The 21,795-nt window shown below is 32.9% G+C and overlaps 1 protein-coding gene across 1 annotated transcript; it reads left to right on the top strand.

Annotated features, from left to right (window-relative positions):
• Window positions 1-4,695: 4,695 nt before the first annotated feature.
• LOC142627329 (protein CURLY FLAG LEAF 1-like) lies at window positions 4,696-6,480 on the top strand. Its single transcript, XM_075801169.1, has 2 exons — window positions 4,696-5,110; window positions 5,880-6,480. Exons 1-2 carry the CDS (start codon window positions 4,877-4,879, stop codon window positions 6,195-6,197), a joined length of 552 nt encoding a protein of 183 aa, XP_075657284.1. The 5' UTR covers window positions 4,696-4,876; the 3' UTR covers window positions 6,198-6,480.
• Window positions 6,481-21,795: the final 15,315 nt, after the last annotated feature.

Here is a 21,795-nt window from a genome sequence, read left to right as displayed (position 1 = left end):
GCTAGAGTTGGTGAACAATCTGTCATCCTATGCCGATGTGGATATGAAGCCTAAACATCCTGTATTTTGGAGGAACAACTGAATCATTAAAACTTCTAGAAACTTTGATATGAATGTATTGTTAATTAGAAACTTTTAGAATGAATTGTGTTTATTTTTAAAGTTTCAAGGTTATTTGGTCAATTTTGTTTATTTTAAGGGTGTTTTGGTCATTTCTTAGTTTTCGTGGTTATTTTAGTCATATTTTGGGTTTTTCTTTGGTAAAAAGTTTTTATTTATTTTTAATTAATTTAAGTTTTAGGGTTATTTATGTTCTTTTTTCCCTTCTTACCTGATATTAACATTTTAGTTTTTGAGTGAATTACACAATTTTAGTGTTTTGATATGTTATAATTTGAATTTGAAGACAAATTTCTAAGTCATACACAAATTAGGAGATTACTATAACTATGATTGTCTTAAGATTTTAAATGATTCACTTGGGCACGTGAAAGCTTTTTTCTACTAACATATGAAGCTCATCTTGCAATATATATATATATATATATATATATATATATATATATATATATATATATATATATATATATATATATATGTTATTCAACATATCATAGCAAAAATTCCTTCAGAAGTATATTATTGATCCTCTGAAAGGATTTATAGCACACAATAGTTACAAAATAACATATAATACCAGAGGGTTCCACAAAATTAGCCATATCAGTACCATCTCATCCTATAAAAGAATATTGCCAATACTATGGCTTCAACACCATGTATATGCGCCACACCACTTAGTTGCAGCTCGCAAGACAATCCCTAGCTCCTATCTTCGCTCTAAGTAAATTTTTTTTGAAAGTATAAAAGAAGAATAAAAGACACAACTCTTAGATACTAGCACCAATCATTTCATACACCGTTAGAAAAGTCACTCGTGCAACATATATGTTGGGACAAAGTCACTAATTCTAGGTGGTATTTGCTTGAAGGAGGCCATCTCTAATCTGTGAAGCAATGTCGTTCACAGCACCTAGTCTGTGTGTGAGGAGAAATAATGTTCAATTCAAAATGAACACTAACCGGCATTTTTCTCACTCATAGTCCTCTTCACATGTTCATCAGGTTCAGTGTCCACAATAACCATTTCAACAATCTCAAATCCATAAGCTGACTTGGCCTATGCATGTAAAATTCAAAGATATTAAAAAGAAATAGATTTACCCTATAACTTGACTAATACTAAACAAGAGTAGCAGACAGAGAAATTCCTTTTCGAGTTCCTCTTCCATAGCTTTCGCAATCTAATTCTTTTATTCAAAAACAAAATCCAGCACCAACTTAGAAACACTTGCTCAAATAACTAGAAGAATAGAGATATAAGCCTGTTAGTCTCTCCAAACAATAAACAAATAGGTAAAATTGTCTCCAATGGAAACTATGACATAACAAGTATATGCAACAGTGACTAAAAACTTTCCCCAACCTCAAAGACAATTTAGTTTATTTTTTGGATCAAGCTTCTTTTCGTTTCTTTTTTTTCCCCTAGCTTACTTCCATCTTGAATCCATTGATTTTAAAATATGCTAAGCATCCTTAAATAAATTGTTGTGTAATTCTTGTTTTCAAGAGAACATATTGAGCATTAAGTTGTTGTAATCTGACAGAATAAGATTACCAATAGTATTTCCAAGAAATTCTAACATATAGATTGGCTTTTTGATGAAGAGCAGGAATAAGACTGTATGTAATTTATATAATTTGTGTTTTTAAGTCATTCTCAATTTGTAATACTTTGTTCCAAGCATATTCAAACACAAAGAACTGTAGGTCTTCCTAGCAAGAATGACACTATTTAGACTAGATAAAAAAATTGGAATGCATTATGACCTAAAAAGCTAATAATAGAACTCCATCACAATATGGTATTTGCAAAACAAATTTGTTTACATTACATTTATTCATCAAAAAAAAAAAAAAAAAAACAGCCACTGCATGAAGATACAACTTGCTCAGCAATTCAATTATACAATGGCAACAATAGAAGGCAAAAATAATGATGCCATGGCTGAGACAAGTCAGTTCGAAACACGGATCGATGACGTGGTAGCTAGTTACAACTAAAACTCTATGAGGCATTTCAACAAACATCTTTAATGCCCACCCAAAAACCAGCTTTAAAAATGCCAATAATAACAGTTATTGCTAATTCCAGAAATCCAAACAAGAAAACCCAATCATCAAGCTAATCAAAATTGAAACAAAATGTTATTCATCAAACAAAATCTCATCCCTCTCATCCCAAAATCAATGAGCAAACAAGAGGAAAGAAAAACCCACATAGAAAAGAAAATAAATTAAGGAGAAAGAGAGAGTACCTGACGGCCACCAGCGTTGGTGACGTCGTTGAGAAGCACCGCCAGAGATGGTGGTGTTGGGGCAAGCCAAAGCTTGGCCACGGCTGGACTTGAGAGAACGAGAAAAGAGAGGGACCTTAAGAGAGGAGAAGGTTAGACCGGCAAGCACCGCTAGTGGTGGTCGGTGGGCCTCGGAGGCTTCTAGTTGTAGCCATGGTTATGGAGATTAAACTTGTTGGAAGAGAGAAAAGTTTTGAAATTTGGATTTGGTGAATCTGAAGACAATAGAAAGGGGAGAGATGAAGAAAGGTAGCCTAACACTAGGTGAGACACGGATCGATGACGTGGCAGCTAATTACAACTGTTGGATTAAATCAAAGGTTGAGATTATGAATCCAATTTTTCTTATACGAAAGTGCAGAACGGTGGTACTACTCAATAGGGAATTCCATAAAAGTGCACTGACATGTGATATTGGTGTTGCATAATGTAAGGATAGTACCATCAAATGTGAGAGAAAAAAAAAAGAATTATGAATGTGATAAAAGTACAATCACATGTGATGTTGGCATTATGCAATGTGAGACTGGTACCATAAAATGTGAGAAAAAAAATAAGAGAACCACCAAACGTGATAAAAGTACAGTCACATGTGATGTTAGTATTACGAAATGTGAAGCTGGTACTATAAAATGTGATAAAAAAAAAAGGGAACCATCAAATATAACAAAAAAAATAGTCACAGATAATGTTGGTACTGCGCAATGTGAGAATGGTAACATAAAATATGAGAAAAAAAAACAAGGGAACCACTGAACGTGATAAAAGTACAGTCACATGTAATGTTAGTACAGTCACATGTGATGTTAGTATTACGAAATGTGAGGCTGATATTATAAAATGTGATAAAAAAATAAGGGAACCATCAAATATAACAAAAAAAAATAGTCATAAGTAATGTTGGTACTGTGCAATGTGAGGATGGTACCATAAAATGTGAGAAAAAAATAAGGGAACCATTGAATATGACAAAAGTGCAGTCACGTATGATGTTGGTATTGCGTAATGTGAGAATGATACCATAAAATGTGAGAAAAAAATAACGGAATCATCAAATGAGACAAAAGTACAGTCACATGTAATGTTAGTACTGCATAATGTGAGGATGTTACTATAAAATGTGAGGAAAAAAAAATAAGGGAACCATCGAATGTGACAAAAGTACAGTCAAATATGATGCAGATTTGCAATGTGAGGATGGTACCATTAAATGTAATAAAAAAATAAGGGAACCATCGAATGTAAGAAAAGTACAGTCACATGTAATGTTGGTACCGCGCAATGTGAGGATAGTACTATAAAATGTGAGAAAAAAAAAAAAGGGGAACCATCGAATGTGACAAAGTACATACATACGTGATGTTGACGCGCAACGTGAAGATAGTACCATCAAATGTGAGAAAAAAATAAAGAAACCATCGAATGTGACCAAAATACAGTCACATGTGATATTAGTACTACACAATGTGAGGATTCGTATAATCAAACAGAAAAATAAAGGAACCATCGAATCGCGATAAAAGTATAATCGTTATGGATGACAAGATTACGCAATATAAGGATTTACCATCAAATGTATGGAAAAAAAAAGGGAATCCATCAACGGATAAAAGATAAATACACGTGAGTATTGCATCGCACAACGCGAGTAAAGTACTTATCAAATGTGAGAAAAATAAGAGAACTATCGAACGTAATAAAGCATAATTACATTATGATATTAAGATTATACACATGTAAGATAGTACCATCAAATGTGATGTTTTGGTAACCTGGTATAGCAGGTTAACTACTAGTGGGTACCATACCCCCCAAAAAAATAGGGGGTACGCTAGAATTACCCTATCATGCATATCACGAATTAGAGACTAGTTTAGTAGATATTCCTATGCATCGACTAGTCTAGTTTTTAAACAAAGCTTATTTGGCTTATGCTACCAACTTTTCTTAGAACCCCAGAAACTGTAAAAGAAAGTTCCGGCATTCTTTTTGGTAACCGAGTTTTTACCGGGTCGCTTTTAACCCTCCCAAGATTTTTTTTAAATCAACATATATTTATTTATTAGGATTAGAGTAGGTGTTGAATATTTAAAATAAATATAATATATGTATTGAATAAACGCGCCTGTAATGCGTATGTGTACTGAGCCGAAACAGTGATGTGAGATAAAATTACACACACAGTGGTTTCCAAGTGCGGACATTCTTGGGCCCACAAGGGTGTTTCCACAATGATTTCCACGCGCATTTACTGAACGTGAGTCTCGTATGTATTTCAATTTCTACCCACTAATCTCCCAGAAGGAACAAATCCCCTTTCACTTAGCACCGCTCTATTGCCCTTCCCCTAATCTCTCATTCTCTCTCTACCGCTCTTCCTCTCTGAGACTTATATATTTTTTTTCCTAGTAGAACATATATTCTGGGATTTGATTTGTTCTGTCACATAAGAAGAAGTAATGACAGCTCCAAACATGGCGGCCATTACTGCTTCTTTAGAGAGGTCTCTTCAGAACTGTTCGCTAAATCAACAAAGAAGTGGCTCATCAGTTTCAGGTTTAGGCAGAAGACAAGGAAGCTCATCAAGCTCTGATGAGACACCGGATAATCATGTTCCTAATTCAGATACTGCCTTAGAGCTCAACTCTAATATTTCTCTCCCTTACCATTGGGAACAATGCCTCGATTTGAAGGTTCGTTTATTAATTTCTTGTTTCTTTCAATATAAATGAAACCCTTCTAGTCGTTTTCCTCTTACAGATTCAATAAATGCGAGAGACCATGACAGATCTTGCACATCCTTTTTGTTTTTTGTTTTAATTTTTTTTCTCTTTTCTTAAACCATATTAGGATAGGTTTTAGTTTTACTCTTGAATCAAAGTTGGTTGTATTCATTATCTTCTTTAGCATTTAATACCCTTCCTGCTTCTTTTTCTCCCACACATGCTTGGATTGGAAAGATAATGTGAAACACACACAACTAACCCTAAAAAGGAAAAAAACTTTTTCAATTGCTGCGATTCTTTTCTCTCATTTTAAACATAAGAAATGGCAAAGTTTTTATAGGGTCTGACCATCTAATAGTTGCTTTTGTTGAACAATAAAGAAAGAAGCTTTTGGGGTTTGATCACAACATAGATTTCTCTTAAATCAAAGAGAAAAAAAAAAAAAAAAAAAACCCTTCTGGGCTTTATCAAATACTTTCTTCCGAGATGCGTACAGTTTGTCTTAGAAGAAAAAAGGAAGATTTCCTGTGTTAGATCATATGGTTTTTTAGACTAATAGTTTCCATAAACACAATACATTTCTTTTAGTGCAAAACGGAAAATAGGTACATTTTTGTTCTGTGATGGTACCTTTTGTTTTTCTTCCATGAACAAATTAATGTCATGGTCTTGTTTAGTTCTTTAAGTACTGAATGGTCTGACTGTTAATGGTTTTTTTTTTTTTGTTTTTTGGCAGACAGGGGAGATTTACTATATAAACTGGAGGAACGGTATGAAAGCAAGAGATGATCCAAGAACAACACCAGAATACAGCGGAGATTTCTACACAGAAGACGATAGCTCGTGTGACAGTGAGGAATCTTCGTCAGAGTACTCTTCTCCTCCAGATTCCTCGAGAGAGCACTACCGGGTAGATCAGAAAGACCATGTTTTGGTTGTGGCTGGGTGCAAGAGCTGTCTCATGTATTTCATGGTGCCCAAACAGGTCGAAGATTGCCCCAAATGTAGTGGTCAACTTCTCCACTTTGATCGATCCGAAAATGGATCTCCGTGAATGAGTTTTCTTATCTGATTTTTTGTCCTTATCTTTTCTTTTTTCTTTTTCAATTTGAAACCAAAAAAAAGAAAAAGAAAAAAGAAAGGATTCCCTTGTGTTTTTTTTTTTTTTTTTGAAAAGTTTCATTGTGGATTGATGAAATGCGAGACAAATGGGTTGAGTTATTAGTTTTGTGTGATTCTTCCACTATTTTTCTGTTTTTTTTTTTTTCCCAGTTTTCTTTTTACTACTTGTGAAATTTGGGGTTTGTCTTGGAAGGAATTGAAGTGTTGTTAACTTATGGAGATGAATTTCACAAAGCCAGAAGCAAGGTCAATGGTAGAAGATAGAAAGAAAATATTGGTAATAATTGGGACATCCCGCTTTCGTGTTTTTGGGCTTAATATTTTTCAGAATGTTTTTTTTAATTAAATAAAAAACACTAATTTCCAGGTTCCTTTCCATGTTCCTTAATCCTTACAGAATGTATAGTCAACTTCCAATGTTGCCATCTTGGAATGCATTTATTAATGCTTTGCTTTTGTCCTTCTTCTCTTTAAGGGTCCATTTGGTTGAAGAGGTAAAAAAGTTGGGGATAAAAAATGGTGAGAGAATAGAAAAGTGGAAGGATAAAAAAAATTTTATTTTCTCTCATTTTTATTTGGTTTGGAGCGAAAAAGTCGATGGATGAAAAATGTAAGTTTGTATAAATTTACTCATATACTCTTATTAAAAAATGATAGCTATTTATAAAAATAAAAAAAAAGTGACAAACAACCCAAAAAAAAGCAATTACCCAATCTATTAAAAAATAAAAATCATGTCTTCAAAAAAAATCATGTCGAGTTAAAAAAAAAAAACATCAATCACACCCATGTCCCAAAAAAAAAAAAAGGCAAATTCCAGGAAAAAAAAAAAGCAACGTGACCACCCACAGCCCAAGAAATCAAAAAATGAAAAAAAAAAAAAAAAAAGTGATAAAAAATGGCAGTGCCCAGCCTCATTTTTTTCCCTTCAATTTTCGCTCCATTTTGAAGAGAAAATTTTTTGGTAGGCCAAAAAAGAAAATACATGGGTCCTACTATTTATTTTTTTTCTTCTCCATCCAATCAAACACACTCAAAAAAATTTTATTTCCTATTTTCTCTCCAAAGTTTTCTATCCACTTTATTTCAACTCCAAACAAACACACCCTAAAACTTTTGTACAGTCTTTAGGAACTTTTTCTCCATCACTTAACCTCTAAATCAAATTAAATTATAAACTCTACTGTGTAACACGAATGAAAGGTTCAACTTGTCTTTGCCATCTTACGTCTTCTTTTTATACTTGTTAATTTTTAACTATATTTGAATGTATTTCTATGGAGTCAAGCCTGAAGCTTATAATTAATGCGGTGTGGAAAAGCTGATATTCAACTTATTTTAAAAATAATAAACAAATGAAAACAAAAACCAAGAGTGGAGAGAAAGGAAGATGGGGCGTAATGTGTGCAAGTGATTAGGGTTGAACAAGAACCTAGCCGGAGCTGAGTCATTTGAATTTTGAACTACTATGTGGCATTGCTGACAATGAACGGGATGTTGATGGACATTTTACAATTTTATTGTTGCACTATTCAGCTATTTATAATATATGCAAGCACCCCTACCCACATATTGATATACAATAACAAAATCTCTGCTTCTTCAATCGAAATCTTTGTCATTGCGCATGGATTTTCTTCGGTTGAAGCCCATAATTTTCTTCAATCAAATCAATCCAGTCGTCATCTAGATTTTTTGATTTGTTGTGTGAGTAATGGGTTTGAATGTCGTTTTGGGTTTGATTCTAGTTTTGTATCTTAAGTTTTGAATTTGATTGTGGTTGATTTGTGGTGTGAGTAATGGATTTGAAATATCTCTGTCTCTCTCACGTGACTGTGCCATCGACAATTGCATCAATGGAAGCTGTCGTTGACGTTGCTAGAATACTGATTCAGCGATGAGACAACTGTTTGTGTTCTTAAAAGCCCCCAAAACCCTCCCAAAGCTGACCACATTGGCTAATGAACACCCTTACAAGTGATATCTTTTTTCTTTCTTTTTTTTAAAGCAGGTTTTGGGAGTAGAATATATGAAAAAAAAATAATCCTTTTTATTTGAAAGGAATATATCTAATGGTTGTGATAAGAACTTAAATATTTAAATGTATATTTAGAAATAACGTGACAGTCTACTACCATTAAATTCAAAAAATAAGAATTCTAAAATGAACTTTCTATGCCTTAATGTGGCGTTTGTTACGGAAAAATCTACATTACTCTTGACATCCAAATTCTTAAAAATGTGATTCTTAGGAATCACATTGAGAATCTCTTAAGATTCCTAAAAATGTGAGATGATAATGTTTGATTCATTTTCGGAAATCTTAAATAAATTATTTATTTTTTCCAATCTATCCTTAGATTTGAATGTGAACTACCAAGTCCTTTAAAAAAAAAATCTTCTTCTAAATAAATAATGAAAAAACAAATATAAATTATTAATTATGACAAATTCATTAAAATTATAGTCTAACATTTCAAAATGTGTACAATACAAAATTAACTATTTAAATTTTCAAATACTTTTATTCTTAATAATAATTTTTAAAAGAGTTTAATTCATAATAATTTTTTTTATATTTTATCTTAATTACTTAAACGATAAAGAAAAATGGTTAAAATTGTCAATTTATAATAAATACTATTTCCTTTAAACTTATGAATCTGGATTTTCACCTGTTTTAAAAGGAATCCACATTCCTACTGAAAGGGGTTTAAGAAGGGAATCCAGATTCTCCTGGCATCTGATTCCCTAAAGTTATTTGCAACCAAATATGGGAATCTTTAAACATTCATGGAATTCCCCTGGCATCTGATTCTCTAAAATTATTTGCAACCAAATATGAGAATTTTTAAACATTCTTGAGAATCTTAAAACATTACCCCGTACCAAACGCCACATAAGTGAAATAGAATAGATACATGAGTCGTCAATTAAAGTTAGGCATGAATCATGATATAATAGGTTTATAGATACTTAAATTCACAATCCTTTTTCATAATTTATTGGGATATCTTTCTATGAATATACTTTCATATGTGTCAACTACTAACACTAATTTCTCATGAACTTATAACAGGCCTTAATTGTAAGTTTGTGTATATATGAACTTATTGTTCAACATATGAATGGTTAGCCTAGGTCTAGATTAGAGCTCAGGTCGTCTTTGATGTGAAGAGAAACGGGCATATGTTGCACTTGACTCAAAATCTATACATGTAAGACACATTATTAACACGTTTACTAAAATCTATTGTTCTCCCATCTAATACTGGTCTAATTTAAATATGAGAAAAATTATGTTCATAACATTTTTACAACAAATCATATGTGACAGATTGCTACCTGGTATTATTGATGAGGAAAAAAGTAATTTTAATAATAGGTTCAAATTAGAACCAATAATAACTAACCACTTATAATTTTTATGAAAATATTATGAACGTAGTTCTTCTTTTTAAATATAAGAGTATTTATTAGCTATTCTTGGAATATAGTAATGTGGTTCTCCCCTTTTTTACATTCACGTCGGATCCCACTAATTATAAGTAATTATTAAATGCTCTCAAAGCACAATAATATGGTGTTTTTTCCTTTCACATTCATGATAAATTTCATTAATTAAATTTATAATGAGATCTACTAAAAATGTTAGAGGATTGAACACCACATTACCATATGGAATACCCAATAATTTTTCTTAATCAAATTTATGATAGGGTTTATTATAAATATGAAATGAGGGAGCAAAATACTTGATCCATTATCACAAGATCTGGAAGTAGAGATCTTCTTGCAAAATTGTCACCGAGTACACGCTTCTTAGCTCTCAAATCTACATATTGAGTTCAATTTCTAGGAATATACCACTCTAAGAGGGCGTTTGGATCCAAGTCTACACGTCCACGTCCGCGTTTTGCTTCTTTTTTTTTTTTTTTTTTTTTTTTTAACCCAGCCGCAAGGTTTGACTTTTCAGACATGAACAGTGCACAAATATACTGTTCATGGGTCCCACAAATTTTACTTTTCAGCAACTTTTTCATTAAAAATAGGTCCCACGGTACTATTCACACATTTAAAAATTATTTTGCTACAGTGTTTTCAGTTTTCAGTTTCAGCAAAATAAGTTCTATCCAAACAGACTCTAAGTCAACGACATTTTATACTATATGATCTTTCCGGTTCCCGCCGATTAAGTAGGATTTGATTATTAGGGTGGGGGTGGGGGTAGGGAGTAGAGTTTGATTTATATATCTCAGGTGCTGAGAATATTGTCCAAGCATTTATTAGTCATTCCAATTGCATCACAACACGTAAGTCGCAATTTTCATATTCTACTCCGGTAATAATGAAATTGGTGAAATTGATGAAATGTGCTTGTTTTGGTCAACTGCTCCGGTATATTTCCTTTGACAAACTTGTGATCCCCGTTATAATAGGGTTGATTGAGTCATAATGATTAGACAGCTGAACGTTTATAAAATGCCACCCTTGTTCATGCATGAAAATCTTTATTTAAAGAGCAGTCCAGAAAATGCCAGTTAGCTTAATAAAGGTCAGCGCTAGAGCAATTTGGCATTAAAAAAGAGGAAGAAAGAATAAATTATAAAATAAAGTAAAAAAAAAAAAAAAAACTTTGCTTGTTGCACGTGTGTAAGTGTGTTGTAAATGTAATTCATAAGAGCACGGCATCAATGTTCCCAAAAAAAAAAAAAAAAATCTATTTCAAAATATATTAGAATTTAGGATCTCTTTGGTACCGCTATTTAAACAAAAATTTTCGTTATTTAAACATCATAACATATATTTCTATAACACTTAAACAATTTTATTAGAAATCTCTTACCGAACAGGCCCTTAAGTTTTCTATTTTAATATAGCATTTGACAGTACACTCTACATCACATATTCTAATTTTATATTCTATTAATTAATTTATTTATTTCTCAGTCTTTCTCTTTGTCAATCTCTTTAATTTGGGAGGAAATTACACTTTACCACCTTAAACTATGTACCAGATTACACTTTGCACCCTAAACTATCTAAATGCACAATTTGCACCATAAACTATTACACTTATCACATTTTGCACCCCAATGTTACTTTTGCTGTTATGTTTAATAAAATCTTGCTGCATGTGACAAACACATGCTTCTTACTTAGGTGGAACAAACTTAAAAGACTGAAATGCCGTTCTTCAAAATTAATTAAAACAGCAAGATTCCGTTAAACATAACAGTAAAAGTAACACCGGGGTGCAAGTGTGATAAGTGTAATAGTTTATGGTGCAAAGTGTAATCTGGTGCATAGTTTAGGGTGGTAAAGTGTAATTTCCCCTTAATTTAGAGCTATCTTCTATCTCTTCCTCTTCACAAATTATCTTTCTTTCTCTCTCTAAGACTCATCACTATATTAAAAATAAATAGATAAACAAATAAAGACAACAAAACCCAATCATCACCTCAAACCTACAACCAAAAATCCACCATCCCCATAATTCATTCACAATCACAATTACAAAACCCATGAGCCAATCTCGATCTCCAACAGTTGATCTTGATGTCCACCATGCCGATCTCCATGGCAAGGGTTGACTCAATAAAAAGTGTTGCAGACACCTTGAGATCTTGATTGTGAAGTACTACAATGGATTTGAATGGCGCTGAGAGAGAAGTGACTTGCAACAATGAGAGAGAGAATGATGAGAGAGAGTGAGAGAGAAGAAAGAGGCAACAGAGAGAAGACAAATAGTCAATAGAACAAAAAATAATTTTTCGGTGGTATTTTTGAATAAAAAATATTTTTTTCTTTTTTTAGCATTTGACGCATTTGATGTAAGGGTATTTTTTATGTTTGGTGTGTTAAATGCTAAAAATTTAGCATTTAGCACATTTGATGTTAATGCTCTAATGACAAAGATTTGCATATATTATAATAAATAAGTATATTCTTCTCTCACATAATCTTTTTTCCTTTATAAGGAGAGTCAAAATTTAAATCCCCTTATCCAATTTGTTGTAACAATTGAATTAGGTTATTTAATAATGGTTATAAAAAAAGGTTATTTAATAATGAACTGAGTTATTAAAGAATTCCTTTTTAAACAAGCGTGAGGCAATAAAGAATTTCTTTTTAGCTGATAAAAAAAAATCTTTTTAAATAATTTTGAGGGGGTACTTGAATCCAATGACATTCAACTAGGCGTATTGCACTATTGCTTCTTGTCCCAAGTCCCAACTCTTTGTTTCTAGAGCTCTCATGGCTAAATTAATACTTCCTGGGGTGACATTTTCTCTTGACAACCAAAAGGCTACAATTCCTGGAATTGAAAAATAATTTATAGAAGGAATTCTATGACATTCAAAGGGTGTAGGATAATTGGTAAAGGATTTAAAATCCCACTTAACCACCATGTTTGGTTGCGTACTAAGCCTGATGCCAATAGCTCCTTTGTGCAATAGTGCACCACAGTTTTTAACATGATTAATCCCACAAGATTCAGCTGAAACTAAGAGCTTGTCAAACGACTTTTTTGACAAGGATAACTCCTACAAAATCCTTTCCTAACCAATTTCAAAGACTAATGACACCCTTGACATGATTATTTGGCCATTTTCTCTAATTGGTAACCACTAATTACCATCAAGTCAAAAAGGCTTAACAAGTATCAACTGTTGATAGTAGAAAATGAAGCTACTGAACTTAGGAACAGAGCACATGGTGTTCCAATGGAACTTTGGAAACTCTTGTGGAAACCAAAAAGTGCCTTGGAAAATTATATATTACGGTTTTATTGAAGTTATTCCATGATGCTCTCCCAGTTAACGTAGTTTTAGGCTTTTAGCACCTAGAGGGAGTAATTTGTGAGGTTAAATGTACATTTTGTCTCAAGGACAATTCAAGTAGTACATTGATGTGAGTTTAAATAGGAGGGGAGGGGGGGGGGGGGGGGGGACCTAGGCCAGGCCAATATGATTAAGTTTTTTTTTTTTTAAGAAAGCACATTTATTAAAAAACAAAGTGGTACATTGATGTAGAACAACACATGGGGTTTAGTTTTTATCATTTGTTGAGTTTTATATAGAGACCCTATTCTATGACTTTTGGTTAAGCTCACATAAAGGACAAAATAGTCATTTCAAGGCATAACAGCAATATCATAATTCTAACTGTTAAATATACACATATTTAATGGTAGATAAATCTAGAAGTGCTAACAATCAAAGCAATATATTGTGTGCTTAAATCAGTCCATTCGATTAAAAGTTATAGCTAAATCAAGATTTAACGGTTAATATGCATCATCACAATCATAGCTGATCACATGCAATTATGATTAATCAATTAGAGTTTTTTAAAAAAAAATTAATTATGTTTCATGATTGTATTGGTTCATGTAAAAAATAATACGTACTGAAGATGCATGCATCTAATTAATTTTAAGAGTCCAATTTATTAGAAACTTTTGTTATTTTAAACAACTAGTTGAGTTATTTTTAATTAAAAGTATTTCGGGGGGAAAAAAAAAAACATACTTCTTCCTTCCCAAGTTATTTGGTTTGCTTCCTCAAATGAAAAAAAAAAAAAAAAAAGTTGTTTGGTCTATATTCCATTTTAGTATGTCCCAGAATTAAGTCATGTCTGAAAAGTCAAACTCCATTATTTTATTAACATTTTCATTACTTCTAGAATTTACTAGTAATCATATTAAAATTTGATTTGAAGATAAAAATTGAATTTGGATGAGACATGGTAGTTATAAAATTTAAATTTAAAGATAAGTGCAATTTACTATCAATGAAGTTTGTAATTGTAGGAGTAGTACGCCAATAGAGTTTGTAATTTACAATGACTTTGAAAATTGCTTGGTAGTTGGCACCAACACTAGAAATGTTTTTTTAAAAAAGATTTTATATGCACGGTTGTTTAAATTTTTGATAAATTTGTTTGGTAATTTGGGAAACTTCTAACCTCTTTTTTTGTTTTTTTAAAGAGATAAGATATTTAATGATGTTTGTCTAAATAGTTGGATTTTCTAAGCAAACCAATCAATTTGGGATGATATAAGTAATTCATCAGTACTTATACGATGACACAAATTAGAAGCAAGGGCATAATGGTCTTTCTCCTGAAAAATACAAAACCTATCTCAACCCTCCAAGTCTCGCGTGCTAGACAAAAAGAGAAGAAGTGAGTGAAAGAGAGGGACATTTTGTATTTTATTTTTCAACAAATATTAGTATCAAGATCAAATTATACTTCCTATGCTCCCACTATGGTTTTTCACTCTTACTTTAATGAGTTCAAATCTTCTGTCCCACATTTTGTGCTACACTTTATGTTCCACGAATTAAAATTTTTCACATGTCCCCTTATTTCATTAATGCCTAATTTTATGCCTTTTCTCCTTTCATTTACCTAAAATAAACAAAAACCAATATATAACAGCACGACAGCAACGACAATTCAACAACACCAACCTTTGCCAGCACAAGTCATCGGTGCTGCTAGTCATGGCCATGCTACCACTACCACTAAACTCACCAATTTCAGATCTAGCTCTTTATCCATTGATATTATATGTTCTTTTAGCTTCTCCTCTGAAGGAATTGTATTCTCTCTTGCATTTTGTTTATTGTTGCTTCAGTTATTGGTCGTCTGGTACCATACAGTGTTTTGCAATGTAAGTTTCAATTGATTCCCTCAAATAATTTTCCATCTTACTCAAGCCCATCACCCATTTAAGGAGACGATAGGGAAGTTGTTTCTCTAGTAAGAACAAATCATGTTGTCCAAAGGTAATAATGTCGGGTTTTATATTCAAATGTTCAAACTGATCGTGAGTAGCGCTAAAAATGTATTGTACACAATTGCAACACAAATGGTTATCCTTCACATCCCAATTAAATCAAATCCCTCATAAACCTATACCCAATCAATGATTCTTCTCCACTTGGAATAACCCACAAAAATGAAAGAATGTTCTCTCTATTTTCACCATTTTAAAGTCCCATTCTCTCTTCTCCAGTGTTTTCTCTATTTTCACCATTTTAAAGTCTCATTCACTCTTCTCCTTCACATGCCACTCAAAGCCCATACAAATTTCTTCATATTTCCAAGTCTTCACCGTCCACCTTCATTTACACTCTTAGACATGAGTTTGCTTTTGTAATCGTGATTTGAGATTTGAAGTTTTTTATTTTATTATGGGTTAGTTGATATTCTCTTTTTTATTTTGTGAAATCGAAGTTCGATTAGTGGCAGTGGTGGCACTGTAACTGATGGCACCGATGACCTTTTGTTGGTGGTGCTAGAGAAGGTTGGTGGTGCTGCACTACTACTGTTGTCATGCTGTTACGTACTAGTTTTTGTTTTTTATTTATTTAAATTTCTTTTAGGTAAATGAAAGGATAAAAGACATAAAATTTGGGATTAATGAAAAAAGTGGACATGTGACAAATTTTAATTCATGTAACATAAAGTGGAGCACAAAGTGTGAGATAGAAGATTTGAACTCATCAAGGTAAGGGTGAAAAACCACAGTTGGAGCAAAGGAAGAATAATTTGCTCCTAATACTAATATTTGTTGAAAAATAAGATACAAAATGTCCATCTCTTTCACTCTCTTCTTCTCTTTCTATCTAGCACATGTGACATCGAGGATTGAGATAGGTTTTCTATTTTCAAGAGAAAGACAATTATGCCCTTGCTTCCAATGTGTGTCATCGTATAAGTACCAATGAATTACTCCTATCATCCCAAATTGATTGGTCTACTTAGAAAATCCAACTATTTAGATGAACATTATTAAATATCTTACTCTTTAAAAAAAAAAGGTTAGAAGTTTTCCAAATTACCAAAAAAATTTATCAAAAATTTAAACAACTATGCATATAAAATAAAAAAACATTTCTAGTGTTGGTGCCAACTATCAAGAAATTTTCAAAAAGGGACTTTTTCACAAAATATTCTTAAGTCAATTTCGTTTACTTGAGACATTTTCTAGTCTTGATCTTTGGGTTCTAAGTTTGCTAATTTGTCTTTGATTTGATTGTGAATAGATTGATTGAGGGGAACAATCAAAATCAAGCTCTAGAGAGTTCTAGTGTTAAGGTAAAATTTCTAACTTTGACTCTTCGCTTTTCTTTATTCTTCCTGTGTTTATATATGTGTTTGTGTGTGTGTATGTGTGTGTGTGTGTGTGTGTTTTAATTGATTTAATATGTTTATTTAGCTTAGGCTTATTACGTGTTTGTATTTGAAGCATGTTAGGTTGTTAGATTTCTTCCTTTTAATGTGTTTCTTTTTGTTCTCCGTTTTGGCTTTTCTCGGTTAGGGTTTTGGGTGTGTATGTGGTGCATGCAGCTTACATGCGTATGCATACTCATATTATGCATTCGCATACAGTTGGGATGTGCACACATACCCTATGTATGCACCCTCATACTCTTGCCCAGAAATCCTATATTCATCTTCTGTTTGTTTTTTTTTTTAATATGTTTAGCCTTTGTTAAGCATAGTTTTCACATTTGTATATATTTGTTTACTCTATTTTATCTTGTTTTGTTTTGTTTTGTTTTGTTTTATCCATTTAATTGTTTATTAGGGTTCTAGATTGGGTGAATACCACGAACATGCATACACCATGAACATGCATTGATGTATAGGTGGTGTGATGCAGTGAGGTAAGTCATACATAATACTATGAACATGCATTTGGTTTGGTTTATGAAAATGATGTGGTTAAGATGCTTGGTTGAATCCTTTGATTTTGAGGTTTGAATGCTATGACATGTTGATCCTAATTTGCCTTATGATGTTTCTACCCTTTGAGATATATGCTTATATGCCATGATAGATGAATGCTAGATTTGGAGATGATTATGCCATGATTTGTTTGCTCATAGATGCATGCTAGTGTGTACGTGTGTGTGTGTGAAGTAGAATAATATGTTAAATATGTCTTAAATGAGATTAAGACTTTGAACATAATGAGTGAAAGTCGACCCATGAGTCAGGTGGGGTTGGATGCCTAACACCTTCCTATCCCCATACCTAAACTCCAGACACGTGCTTTAATAAATATCAGTCTTTCAATGAAGAGTGCTATATTTATGGTTCCTAGACCTAAACTAGGTGGCAACTCCATTTACACCCCTTCATGGTCCACCCTAGGCCAAGGAATACTTCTCACAAAGGAGGACAAAGCACCATGTTGCGGGCGCTTCTGCCTACACTTGGCCCTCTAAATTCTCTAATTTTATTTGTTTTTTACTTCTTTAATAATCTTCTACATAACTTAGGTTTATTGCGCTTTGATTAGAAGTATGCTAGGTTTAGAAAATATGTATTTTTTGTGTTGCCTACTGGGCATTTTTGGGTAGGGATGCATATGTGCATGCTTACGCATCTCCATGAAAATGTGTACACATTCATCTGCATGTGCAGGTATATTCAACCCAGAATTATTTGTTTCTTTTTCTTTTCTGTTTTTAATGCATGTTTAGGTTTTGTGTGTGCTTAATTAGGTTAGTATGTAGTAGTTTAATGTGTTTTATATGCTTTGATTTGTTAGATTAGGAATTAGGATTTATATGTGCTTCAATGCTTGGATGAACACATGTACATGTATTTGAATATGGCCATACATTGATGCACAGGTGCTGAGGTGTTGTGATGTAGTACGGTAAGTGAGATAAGTACATGCATACGAACATGATATGCCTAATGATAAGTATGAATGATTGATGTCATAAGGCTTGTACCTTGCTAATAACATTGCTTTATGATTGTGATATGCTTGCTACCTTTGTGCCACGTGATGCTATGCAATGTGTAATGCCATGAGATAAAGTATGTATACTTAGATGAATGTTAAGTTGTGTTCATGGATGAGATGATGATTATGCCTACTTAGATGCATTTTAGTACATAATGAGATGCCATGTGATGATATGTATGTTATGCCATGATAGATTAATGTTAGGTTGGTTGTTAGGATAGATTTAGAGTGTGTGTATGTGTGTGTATAGGATAACCTATTAGACTTTTTGATGAATTAGGATGTGAAACACAATGAGTAGAGGCTAAGCCAAGCGGGTGCCTAACACCTTCCCATCCCTATATTTAAACTCCAGACACATGCTCTAGTAAGATCAGTCATTCCATAAAGGGTGTTATATATATGATTCATAGACCTAAAGTAGGCGGTGGCTCAATTTTTCACCCTCCACCTGATCCACTTGGTTGAGGCATACTTTCCACAATTTCATCATGAAGCATTAACACCCACAGCAGTTAATATTTTTTATAGTATCAAATTTTAAATTAATGGTTTTTTTTTAAAGAGTTTTTAAGAGTTTCCTAGTCAAATTAGAGTCCTACCATGGTAGCCTATCAATAGGATCAATTGGGAATATAATAAGTTTTCTAGAGCCTTAAAATAGGTTTTCAATTTGAAAAAAATAAAAATAAAATTTTTGGTGGATTTCAAAGTTCTTTCTTGTGACTTCAAAGAGTCCCTTATGAAGTTAAGGGTTCATAAGGGTTTGCATCTAGTTAGAATGATATCTAGCATTAATTTTTACGCTTTTTGTTTTGCATTTAACGTGAAGATAAGCATCCGAATACTTATGATGCTCTCCTAATATATAATACTTTACTCTGCAGGTATCAAAGAGGTTATGCAGGTAACCAGAAGGAGCAAACTCTGCAGATTTATGTAGATACCAACGTAAGAGGTGGATTATTGAAGGACTGGCAAGTCTTGGTAATTAATATCAGATGGCTTATGGAGGATGGATGCCCAATGGCGTGGGATGTCTTTTGTTGCAAAATCCAAGGAATGGAAGAGACTTTTTGCTAGATATTTTTACCATCTAGTTATGATCCTACTTTTTGTCAGAGAATATCTTGTTTTTTCACCCCAAAAGATGAAAACTCTAGGTGTCCCAATTCTTCATGTTTGACAGGTCCAAGTTAGAGTTCTCCGTCTCCAATGTCAATGGTAATCGATTTGGATCCTAAACATAGAGATAAGAGAGAATAGACTTCAGAGAGTCCTTACCAGTCAATTGATTCCATCGTCGTACATTATCCACAGGCCACAAGCCAATAATTGAATCTAATAACTTTAGTACATTAGGCAACATAGGTCACATAGTTTACAATGAGGAAAACAATGATATTCTCCATTAAATTAGTTTTGTAGCTAGAAGCTCTCTCTCAAAGTGACTCAAACTAAATTTGATTTTGTCCAACTATCCTCATCATTTAAGAGCAAAAGAAATTTCAAGGTCTATAACATCTAGCTCCAGATGCAAAGTAACAATATATAATGTTTGAGGGTTGGTTATTTTGGAGTCTTTTGGTTAAATATTGCAAAAAATGAAATTTATTTTTGATATAGACACTGTTTAAATTTATTAGTGAAAATGTGGAGAAAAGCAAACTTTCGGCAATGGTGTTGCCGAAATTCTAAGAAAAAGCATGAGAGAGGAGAGAGAAATGATGTGATGGAGGGAGAAAGAGGCACTTGAATTTCGGTAATGTAGTTACCAAAATTCTTGCCTAAAATGCAAGCTGCTTAGATTAGAGGAATGCCTGAAAAAGAGAGAGAAAAAAATAGGAATTGTGGCAATGGAGTTGCCAAAATTGTAGAGTATAGGAGAGGAGAGAGAAAAAAAAAAGAATTAAGGCAATAGAGTTGCTGCAGGGGAGAGGGGAAGAAAAAAAAAGAATTATGACTGTAAGGACCAAAAAATCATAAACCAGCCTAGAATATCACTGCTAGTTCCCTGACTAAAGATCCGAATACAATATATTTGATAGAAAGGGTCCAACAACCAAAAGTCCCCCCTCTGTATCTTCCAGTTCCTATTTATATCCTTGGCTCCTATCATCTCAGCCTTACACCTTGCAATCTATTAAGCTTCTTCCCCCGACATCTGTCTGTCGGTAATGAAGCAAAGCCCTAACTTAGCATTCCATACTGTTCAGGTCACGTCTACATTAATGCAACGAAAAAAGTTGGTACTTTCTAATTAATGCGGCCAGAAAGGTTGGTGCCGGACATTTAATGCAACCTTCTAAGTTATCCTACCATATTCAGCTATTCGTAATACGTCCCCTATATCATCATCGCCCGTGCCACTTCACCTTCGAGTATCCTCGGGTAAGTTTCCTTATTCTTTTATTCTCCCTTGCTTTCTATGTCTCGAGCTTCTCTTCCTCGGGTCCTTCGGTTCTTGGGTCTTCGGCACCTCACAATGACAATTGAGTTGCCAAAAATGCAGGGAAGGAAAAAAAAAAGAAAAAAAAAGGAATTGTAGCTTGCTGAAAATGGAGAAAAAAAAGAAGAGAATATTTTTCTTTTACTATGGCAAGGAATAAGAATAATTTTTTACTATTTTCTTTTACAATGTACAAAACTACCTCTTCAATTTTTTAACTCTTCTCTCACCTCCAATTTCGGTATCACCACTGTCATAATTCTTTCTTCTTTTTTTTTTTTTTTTTTCTTTTTGTCATATCTCCAGTTTCGACAAGCCACAAATTTTTTTTTTCCTAACCTCCCTTACATTTTCGGCAACTCAATTGTCATAATTCTTTTTTTTTTTCTCCCCTACATTTTTGGCAACTCAATTGCCATAATTCTTTTTTTTTTTTTCCTCTAGTTTCGGCAAGCCACAATTCTTTTTGTTTTTTTCTCCCATTCATTTTCCCCAACTCAATTTCCATAATTTTATTTTAAGACTATGAAAGGGTTTGATAGATCTTAAAACCATTTTAATTCTCTACTTTTGAATTTTGGTTGCTCCATGGAACTTTGATGAGGTGCAATAGATTTGATCATCTCAAATCGACTCTAATACCATTTGTTAGAAATTCGGTGGTTCCTAAAGGAAATGAATTTGAATTACATGGATTTTAACTAATTTTGAGGTAGTCACCCTCCTAAGAATATTTTTAGAGAGAAATGCACAAAGTTCAACAACTTCCTTATTAGTTAAGATGATACAAAGAGGGTTTACATGGACCCATTTATATATGACTAGTCCTAATCTAATTGACACACATGGCTCAAAACTACTAGTTTATTAATGTTCCATGTACTCTTACTAATATCACATGTGTTTATAAGAAATATACATGTGAATAGCTAGTGTGCTAGATTACTAACCAACCCACTTTTGCTTATCCAATTGTAACTAACCATTAACTAAATTTCCTGATCTAATTCAATATTTGGGATCTTAACATGTTTCCTTATATATCAAGGGAGGTTATGGTTTTTTACTGAACAAGAAAAAGAAAATGTTTTTTGCTATAATAAGGGGACATGCTATTTAATGATTCAAATTTGAGCCTCTCTTTTTTTTTTTTAAATAAAAAATTAACACTCTTTTAAGGGGTTTAAAAAAAATCAAAAATCAAAATTGAACACTCTTTTAAGGGGAGGCCTGAAGGTACCAGTCAAGCTAAGAGGTTAAAGTAGCGTTTGATAACTTTATTGGTATTCTGATATAATG

This window comes from Castanea sativa, chromosome 3 (genome assembly GCF_040712315.1).
Source record: "Castanea sativa cultivar Marrone di Chiusa Pesio chromosome 3, ASM4071231v1".
NCBI lineage: Eukaryota > Viridiplantae > Streptophyta > Magnoliopsida > Fagales > Fagaceae > Castanea > Castanea sativa.
The sequence above is the reverse complement of the archived record's forward strand: the minus strand, read 5'-3'. Positions and strand labels throughout refer to the sequence as shown.